The sequence below is a fragment of the Silurus meridionalis genome, chromosome 4 (assembly GCF_014805685.1).
Source record: "Silurus meridionalis isolate SWU-2019-XX chromosome 4, ASM1480568v1, whole genome shotgun sequence".
NCBI classification, from domain to species: domain Eukaryota; kingdom Metazoa; phylum Chordata; class Actinopteri; order Siluriformes; family Siluridae; genus Silurus; species Silurus meridionalis.
The window spans coordinates 35,016,601-35,026,683 of record NC_060887.1 but is presented as its reverse complement, the minus strand read 5'-3'; the positions used below and the strand labels follow the sequence as shown (position 1 = coordinate 35,026,683).

General features: G+C 39.9%; 1 protein-coding gene across 3 annotated transcripts; it reads right to left on the bottom strand.

Annotated features, from left to right (window-relative positions):
• Window positions 1-1,906: 1,906 nt before the first annotated feature.
• idi1 (isopentenyl-diphosphate delta isomerase 1) lies at window positions 1,907-9,364 on the bottom strand. 3 transcript variants are annotated; one of them, XM_046846177.1, is made up of 6 exons: window positions 9,278-9,364; window positions 8,948-9,143; window positions 7,923-8,101; window positions 6,741-6,833; window positions 3,608-3,738; window positions 1,907-2,485 (listed from the first exon to the last, which is right to left on the bottom strand). In XM_046846177.1, the coding sequence occupies exons 2-6, from the start codon at window positions 9,091-9,093 to the stop codon at window positions 2,168-2,170; spliced, it is 867 nt and encodes a 288-aa protein (XP_046702133.1). In that variant the 5' UTR covers window positions 9,094-9,143; window positions 9,278-9,364; the 3' UTR covers window positions 1,907-2,167. The 3 variants fall into 3 exon arrangements, with proteins under 3 accessions (XP_046702133.1, XP_046702135.1, XP_046702134.1); XM_046846179.1 differs by lacking the exon at window positions 9,278-9,364 and adding an exon at window positions 8,794-8,856 and having other exon boundaries at window positions 8,948-9,072; XM_046846178.1 differs by lacking the exon at window positions 9,278-9,364 and adding an exon at window positions 8,794-8,867 and having other exon boundaries at window positions 8,948-9,017.
• Window positions 9,365-10,083: the final 719 nt, after the last annotated feature.

The following is a 10,083-nucleotide window of genomic DNA, read 5'->3' as shown; positions in this document are numbered from 1 at the left end:
ACTGACACCCAGATGAAGATGGGTTTCTTTTTGTGTCTGGTTTCTCTCAAGGTTTCAAGGAAATTTGACACTTTGAGAGTAAAAATTATAATTTTTATGGCACTTTTAAGAAAGTGAATCAAAATTATTTGGTGCAGAATCTGTCAATAGGTTGACTTTTTTTGTAGATCATTTATATAATGAATTACAGGTCTATATAGTGTTTATCCCATCTTTCTCTCACTTACTTTCTGATCAATCTGAGACAGATCATCCTGATTGGTTCACCTAAAAGAGCCGGTTCGAGGATCCGATACGACCAGGAGCAAATCCTTTAACCCTCAACTGCTCAGTTGTAAGTCGCTCTGGATTACAGCATGAATGGCATGTGACATAAAATCAAGTTTTTGCTTATGACAGCATTGAGTTCACAAACAAACAAAACAAATAAAATTCATAAAACTGAGTCGGCTCTTCTGGCTCACCTAATAAAGTCGGTTCAATGATCCGACTCTTTAAAAAAAAAAGACAAATCACCTGCATTGCGAATTTATTAAACAAAACAGAACAAGACAAAAAAGACAAAAAGCTCTGTAGTAATTTAACTGGTTTAAATGGTTTATTGAGTAAAAACTAGATTGTAGTACTAATGTCCAACTGAATCATTCATATGTGTGTCATCTGAATCATTCATCTTCCACGTGGACTAACAGCTAACTGGGGTTCATTTCATAGCATGTGCTGCCATCTAGTGGACATATTGTTTACTTTCATTTTCTACAATTATTTTCTACAAAATGTTTGGAATCACCTAGTTTTTTTCTGCTTTTACTTCACCATACAACAAGACAACGAGCGGAAGCGGAAGTGTTATTTAGAGAGCAAACAGTTGTTTGGAGTGATATTTATCATGGAATGACCTGCTCAGTCATCGCACCTAAATCCTATTGAACTGCTCTGGGATGAACTGGATCACAAGAAAGAAACCTCCAACTAGTGAAGATCTTTGAAATGTTTGACAAGAGGCACAGCAAAGTATTTCAGATAAATGTTTGGAGAAAATATAAATACTTGTTCTTTAATCACTAATAATAATACAGTCTTGACAAAAGGTTGAGGACACCTGAACATAAGATTGTTCTTTTTGAACATCCCATTCCAAATGTTGTGCCCATTACCTATTATAATAACCTCCATTCTTCTGAAAAGATGTTCCACTAGATTTTGTGGAGATTTGTGCTTATTCAGACACAAGGTGTTAGTAAAGTCAGGTACTGATGTTGATGAGGTCAGGAGGCCTGAGGAGCAGTCAGCATTATATTCATGTTCAATAGGGTTGAGGTCAGAGCTGTATAGCAGAAGATCTTTCCCTCCAACCCATGCTAAGCATATCTTCATTGAGCTTGTGCACAGCAGCCTTAACACACAGATTTGTTGGATTCTCAGTCCTGAAAATGTTTTGATGGAAAACTTCCTACTACTCATCCTACTGAAAACTTTGCAGAGAAGCACGGGGGTGGTAGCATCATCGTGTTCTGGAGCTGCTTCTCCTTTTGCAGGTCTCTGGTCAGGGTTGAGGATTAGCTACATGTGACTCAAACTGTGAGCGCTGTTACGTGTATGTTATGTGTTTTACAGTTTCTTTCATAATTCGTTTGTAATTATAAGTTTTATGTATTTATTTGAGGTACGATTATATTGTAAATGTGAAGAAAACTGTACCGCTTTAACGGAAATGATGAGAGAATTCGTCGTCCTCCAATGGACCTGATGGTGAGAGGAAACCTCACGATTACTTCCATCTTGTACAATTTTAATGGACCCTACCTGAGCCTGTGCTGCTGTGAAGAGAACGACATAAACTCTGGTCTTGACACGATCCGACCACGGCTTGAGGACTGATAAATGACAGCGAGCAACAGAGAAAGGAATTCAATACATTTATTTATCTACAATTTATTTTACAGTAATGTACATTTAAGTACAATTCATATTGAACCTCAGTATTAATGCTGATAAAATTAAATATAAACATCTGACTGTTTAAAAAGAGCAACCTTCTAAATAAAATACTCAAAAATGTGACAGATCTTCAGCTTGAGAAATATTTAAAAAAAACTATCTTAATTAAGGAATAAGTAGGAACGCAGTTACGCTCCAACCCGGAACTTCATTCAGATCATACAGATTACATGCGGTGGATGCGCTGGTGATCTGTGAACTGTTTGAGGTTTTGCAGGTTGTCCCACCAGGTGAACAGGAAGGTGTTAGCGATGAGGCTGAACCACGGCGTGATCTGCACTTCGCCTCTCTCCGCCTGCTCCAGCAGCTCCTTCAGCTCTTCTTTCGAGACGTAGCAGTGGCTTTTGACCTCGTTGGGGTCGGGCTGCAGCTCCACGTCCCTCTGCAGGAACAGGATGTAGTCGATCTCGTGCTCGCCCCACACACCGTCCGACTCGGCCTTGTAGTGGATGCGGGTCAGGTACGTCATGTCTTCTGGAGGAACCTAGCAGTGGAGTATCGAGTTAATGGCTTGCGCATTTATTCACCCCCCTGTACATTCTGTAGTGGTACAACCTAGACGTGTAAAACATTTACACAATAATAAAGTGGGCAGGAAAATACATAGTGTTTAGAATAAAGAAAATAAAAAGATAAATGTCTCGGTTTAGCCTGAGAGCAAATTTGAACAGTTTGAGTTGTGTCTGAGATGAGCGGCTGAGAAGGTCCTTTTTTTATTCAGTATCAATCTATCAGTTGATTGATCAATTATCTGCAAATACGATAAGCAATCAGTATATCTAAAATCCACTATTGGGCGACCTCTACTTCTAAAGCATTTATTATTTCAGTCGTGCTTAAACTAGCCATCTTTAAATGTCTTCCCAAAGGCCAGAGTACTAAGATTACATTTATTTTCTATTATAAACTTTAATAGTATTTTACATCATGTCATGTTTGTTTTTTATCCAGTATCTATTTGAATCCATCCATCAGTGGATTAATGGTGGTGATGGCGGTACTGTGCCATGGAGATACTGTTCATCAGCAGGAACATTTTACAAACTGGGACAGCACCAAATTCAGGGAAATGCGGATGAAAACCAAGAACCTGACTATTGTACATTGCATTAACTCAAAGTAAAAAAAATGGCCAGACCCCAAATTCGGTACCGGCGTCACGGTTCGGTTTGTGTACTCCGGCGCAGGCGCAGGAAGGGGGCACGTGTGATAATGCAATGCTAACTATCGCAACAGCAAAAAGCTGAAGACAGCTGCTACACACCAATCCAAAACAAGAACGGCAGGTTCAGACAACACGCGAGCGCTCGAAGATCCGCCTGCTCCGTAGTGTGGAAAGGTTTCAGGGTTAAAGGAGAGAGAGAGAGAGAGTCGGAGACAGGTTCATTGAATCTTACATTTTAATGCACATTCGAAGTTTTTCTGTTGTTTTAGGAGAGAGTTGGGCTTAACCTTTAGAAGTTAATAAATTTTCATAATTGTGTTTATTTTGTACTTTCACATCACAAGAAGGTTTTCAGTTGTGTAGCTGATCGTGACCAAACACTACTGCCTGTCTAAGATAAACGAGCTCTGTGGATTTAAAAATCCATCACAGACTTTATACCTGATGCGTGGGGATTCCGAGTTCAGCCTCCAGTCTCCTCTGTGCAGCTCGTCTCACCCCGATGCCGTCCTGCTCCTCAAGCTCCGGTGGCGTGTACAGAGGGTGACTGCAGCACGTGTTTGTGAAACACCCTGACGAACAGCACAAGAAGAAGCAGGTTAAACGCACATCAGCTTAGTTCCAATTCTCAACTCAGAGTCTGGTAGGAAATGACGGGTCGCATGAACGAGTCTTTAATGCGACTCAAAAGAACGAGTCGTCTCAAAGAGTGATTCGTTAATTTTCTACTGGACGCGCACAAGCAAAGCGTTGCAGAATGTCCGTAGGTTATGTAACAGAATTGAGTAGTTCGCCTCTCGACTCTTCTAGCACGTGACTCCCATAGATATTATATAATACACATATTGGGTATACACATTATATACAATATAAACAGTATATACAATAATGAATACACACATTCATTACTGGAAATAAAGTTAAAGATCTGCTTTTTGAAAATGTATCATTTGATTTGATTTTTGATCAAAGGAACAAAATTAACTAAATAACTCAAAAAAAGAGAAAAAAGATTCACTAAGTCACTAAAACAATCCGATCTACACATTATTACCGGTACAGTAACAATACAGCAGCACAGTAACGATACAGCAGTACAGTATTGGTACAGCAGTACAGTAACAATAGTAACAGCGGTACAGTAACGATAGTAACGATACAGCGGTACAGTAATGATACAGCTACAGTAACGATACAGCGGTGCAGTAACGATTGTAACACAGTACAGTAACGATTGTAACAACGGTACAGTAACGATTGTAACGATACAGCAGTACAGTAACGATACAGCGGTACAGTAACGATACAGTAACGATACAGCAGTACAGTAAAGATACAGCGCTACAGTAAAGATACAGCTACAGTAACGATACAGCAGTACAGTAACGATAGTAACAGCGGTACAGTAACGATAGCAACGATACAGCGGTACAGTAACGATAGCAACGATACAGCGGTACAGTAACAATACAGCGGTACAGCGGTACATTAACAATAGCAACGCTACAGCGGTACAGTAATGATACAGCGGTACAGTAACGATACAGCGGTACAGTAACAATAGTAACGATACAGCGGTACAGTAACGATAGCAACGATACAGCGGTACAGTAACGATAGTAACAATACAGCGGTACAGTAACGATGCAGCGGTACATTAACGATAGTAACGATACAGCGGTACAGTAACGATACAGCGGTACAGTAACGACAGTAACGATACAGCGGTACAGTAACGATAGTAACGATATAGCGGTACAGTAACGATAGCAAAGATACAGCGGTACAGTAACGATACAGCGGTACAGTAACGATACAGCGGTACAGTAACAATAGCAACGATACAGCGGTACAGTAATGATACAGCGATACAGTAACGATAGTAACGATACAGCGGTACAGTAACGATACAGCGGTACAGTACCGATAGTAACGATACAGCGGTACAGTACCGATACAGCGGTACAGTAACGATAGTAATGATACAGCGGTACAGTAACGACAGTAACGATACAGTAACGATACAGCGGTACAGTAACGATAGTAACGATACAGCGGTACAGTAATGATAGTAACGATACAGCGGTAAAGTAACGATACAGCGGTACAGTAACGATAGTAACGATACAGCGGTACAGTACCGATACAGCGGTACAGTAACAATAGTAATGATACAGCGGTACAGTACCGATACAGCGGTACAGTACCGATACAGCGGTACAGTAACGATAGTAACGATACAGCGGTACACTAACGATAGTAACGATACAGCGGTACAGTACCGATACAGCGGTACAGTAACGATAGCAACGATACAGCGGTACAGTACCGATACAGCGGTACAGTAACGATAGCAACGATACAGCGGTACAGTAACGATACAGCGGTACAGTAACGATAGCAGCGATACAGTACCGATACAGCGGTACAGTAACGATACAGCGGTACAGCGGTACAGTAACAATACAGCGGTACAGTAACGATACCGCGGTACAGTAACGACAGCAACAAAACAGCGGTACAGTAACGATACAGCGGTACAGTAACGATACAGCGGTACAGTAACGATAGTAATGATACAGCGGTACAGTAACGACAGTAACGATACAGCGGTACAGTAACGATACAGCGGTACAGTAACGATACAGCGGTACAGTAACGATAGTAATGATACAGCGGTACAGTAACGACAGTAACGATACAGCGGTACAGTAACGACAGTAACGATACAGCGGTACAGTAACGATACAGCGGTACAGTAACAATAGTAACGATACAGCGGTAAAGTAACGATACAGCGGTACAGTAACGATAGTAAAGATACAGCGGTACAGTACCGATACAGCGGTACAGTACCGATACAGCGGTACAGTAACGATAGTAACGATACAGCGGTACACTAACGATAGTAACGATACAGCGGTACAGTACCGATACAGCGGTACAGTAACGATAGCAACGATACAGCGGTACAGTACCGATACAGCGGTACAGTAACGATAGCAACGATACAGCGGTACAGTAACGATACAGCGGTACAGTAACGATAGCAGCGATACAGTACCGATACAGCGGTACAGTAACGATACAGCGGTACAGCGGTACAGTAACAATACAGCGGTACAGTAACGATACCGCGGTACAGTAACGACAGCAACAAAACAGCGGTACAGTAACGATACAGCGGTACAGTAACGATACAGCGGTACAGTAACGATAGTAATGATACAGCGGTACAGTAACGACAGTAACGATACAGCGGTACAGTAACGATAGCGGTACAGTAACGATACAGCGGTACAGTAACGATAGTAATGATACAGCGGTACAGTAACGACAGTAACGATACAGCGGTACAGTAACGACAGTAACGATACAGCGGTACAGTAACGATACAGCGGTACAGTAACGATAGTAACGATACAGCGGTACAGTAACGATAGTAAAGATACAGCGGTACAGTAACGACAGTAACGATACAGCGGTACAGTAGCGATACAGCGCACTTGTGATGTGTTTTGGATGCAAAGTGTGCTCTAAAAAAAATACAAAAATATAATAAAAAGTGACAAACCTGGGAACGTGATCTTGGCATCAGATCTCTGCTGTAAAAGCAGCTTTTCGTCACTGTTAAACAGGAAAACACTGAAAGCTCGGTGCAGTAAACCTGACATCGGGAACAACAGAAACAACAGAAAAAATATTAACCAACAGTCTTAGAAAATGACCGTGTACAACACCTGTCAAAAGACACCTGGTCTTAAGGTTTTTGAGAGACACATGCATGTTGTTTTTAGATTAAAAATGGTGTCTTTTGATGGACCGACACTTGATTTCCACTGAAGCCTTTTAGAAATGATTTCGAGCTAATTTTTTCTTTTGTCTCACATAAATCATATAAAGGAACCAGAAGTGCGAAACTGCGAGAGAAAGAAGAAATCTGTGTCACGATTCTACAACTGCGTTTCTCCGTTTCTGTTTTGTCTACTACATCAGTAACATAGTATATTGTAGATGCTTATATCTATACAACCAAACGAAATATTTATGGATTTTTTTTTCCAACAAAAATTGTCAAATCGACGTTGTATTATATTTTATATAAACATGGTTGTCAACCTGCCATCTGCAAAATACAATACAAATGTTAATTTACAGAAATTGCTTCAAATTTTACACTCAAATGCTGTTTTTTTTGTTGTTTTTTACAGAAAGAAACCCGGCATGAGTGAATTTGTTTGAAGGTGAAATCCCTTTATGTCTAAATTAAAGATAGTTAAACTCAATATGTGGCTTTTGCATTTTTTTAAGTACACTTTTATACATAAATACCCTGAATAAGAGTTTTATATAGTTATAATAAGTAAAACATTTAATAAAAATAACCAAATCCAATGAATCGCCTGATTAATCGATTATCAAAATAATCATTTAAAAATGAATAAATAATTACAGTATATATATTTATTTTAAATGAAGCACATTATCTTTGCTTATGCCAGCTTGTTAGGGTTAAGGGCCTTGTTCAGGGGCCCAACAGTTACATCTTGGCAATACCGTGGCTTGAACCCCCGACCCTCCGATCAGTAACCCAAAGCCGTAACCATTGACCTCCCTGGATACTGTTCTAATTAATAATTCATTAATTTTCTCTACAACGTAAATCAGTTCCCCTTCGCAGTCATCAACTCAGACTCTTAGACATTAGCGACCTCCAACAGATGTTTTTCGAGGGCTGATGTTCAGATGTACATGCCTTTGCTGATGTTGGAGTTGAGATGACAGTTCTTCTTGGTGTCCGCTCCTGTCTTCTGGTCGTTCTCGTCGATCACGATGCACATCTCGGCCAGCAGGCGGACCTGCTTTTCGTCCAGATTATCAGTGTTAATTTCTGGCATTTTTACTCCGGTTTGATTACAGAAAGCAGCACCGCACCTGTGGAAACAGAACGCAAATATATAGATATATACACAAGACATGTCAAAATCGCTTCCGCCCGGCAGATCCGTTATCTCCGGCCTGTTAGCAGCAGTCGCGAAGAAACAAACTGACAGTCGAGAAAAGATGTCAAACATCTCACTTGGGCGAATCGGAGCAGAATGTACTGCTTTTACTTGCTGTTTCGTTTTTTCACTTTATCCCCGTCTCGTTTTTCATTAAACAGTGACAGTGTTTTAGAGCCGATTTTACATTTTTACCCCTTCTATATTATGCACCACTTATATACACTGAGACACAGTGACCAACAGTCTATACTATAATAATATTAAACATTATTACATGGGCAGTGGGGGTTTAAGCTGCCACTCCTGGGCCCTTGAGCAAGGCCCCTAAGCCTCTATGCTCCAGGGGCACTGTATCATGGGTGAAATTGCGCTCTGACTTCTGAGCAAACTGGGATATGCGAAGAAAGAATTTCACTCTGCTTTAATGTATATGTGACAAAGATAGTCTATTCTACTCTATTCTATTCTACTCTATTCTATTATTGCTCCTTATACGCAGATCAAATGAACAACATTTGGATGGCTTTGTTGTTGGGAAAGAAAAAGGTTTAACACTAAATGAAGGATATTAAAGTGTTGATTAAACGTCTCCTTACTAAAAACATTAATAAATCACCATACCCATGATCACGTGGTTTCCTCTGTTGTTGTTATTGTCTCTAGAGTTTCTCGTTACACAAACACCTAAGAAAAGTCTGTCAGTGCGGAAATGTTGAAGCATTAGTGTGAGAGAGTTAATAGAACCCTGTAGGATGAATAATAATGATGATAATACCTGGAGATAAAGGAGGAGAGGAGGACAGGAGACCGCCGGACAGCCTGCTGCTGGAAAGGCCAGACTCCGGTGACGCGAACGGGATTTAATGCGGCGTGTCCCGCGTCAGCCACCGTCCTCAGCGACGCCCAGAGCGCGCGCGCCATGGCGAGACGGAATTTGCGAGCCAATCAGAGCGTGCGCGCCATCGGACCACCTGAGCCGCGAATCACCATGGTTACCACACCCGGGAATATATCTAACTATATTAAATAAATAATGTAACCCCCCCCCCCCCTTTTTTTTTTGTTTTACATAGCGACATGTAAACACTTTAAAAAAAGTTCCTACCGCATTCAGTTATATCAGTAACACCACCGGATCATACAGCGCTGTACGAGAAACAAAATGGAGGACGAGTGCTGGGTGCTGTTACGGGATTGGTGGACGGGGATCACGTGGGGGGCGGGAGGCGTGGTTTAATGCGTTTTTGTAGTTAAAAACGAAAAAAGTTACTTAAGTATAAATGTAAAAAAAATATATATATATATATATATATATATATATATATATATATATATATATATATATATATATATAATACGAAAAAATACAAAAGATAAAACTGTTTGTCTTTTTTTATTATTACGTCTATTAATATTATTAGCAACTATTGTTATTAACCATTTTAAATAAAATGCCTGGTTGGTTTAATTAATATATAAAATATGTAGTAATATTTAATAATATTGAATAAAACAAACAAAGAAATATATATATATATATATATATATATATATATATATATATATATATATACACACACACACACACACACACACACACACACACACACTGGTGAAAATTAGAGAACAATTTATAAACAATTGAACAATTGTGAAATTGCTCAACAGTTGAAGGAGTTTTTGTCCTGTCTATACCATGCTACCAGAACACCTTTTCCACAAAATAACTAAGGCATTTAAAAAATAAAACATTATTTTGCAGAAAACACACTGATCAAAATTAGAGAACAATGACTGTAGCATGGAAAAAGATTACAACAAAATTTTCTGAAGGTTACAACAGTCAGCAATTAGTAGGAAGTGTACAGGCCTCTGCTCTGAATGACATCAGCACATCTGCGGCCACAGGAC

Bases quoted from the DNA above. Each gene is read 5' to 3' on its own strand.
- idi1 (XM_046846177.1), bottom strand. From the start codon at position 9,093: ATGGCGCGCGCGCTCTGGGCGTCGCTGAGGACGGTGGCTGACGCGGGA. The intron at 8,102-8,947 runs GTATTATCATCA...CTGTTTCCACAG, and splicing joins CTCTCCTCCTTTATCTCCAG to GTGCGGTGCTGCTTTCTGTA. The intron at 6,834-7,922 runs GCATGTACATCT...TCCCGATGTCAG, and splicing joins CAACTCCAACATCAGCAAAG to GTTTACTGCACCGAGCTTTC.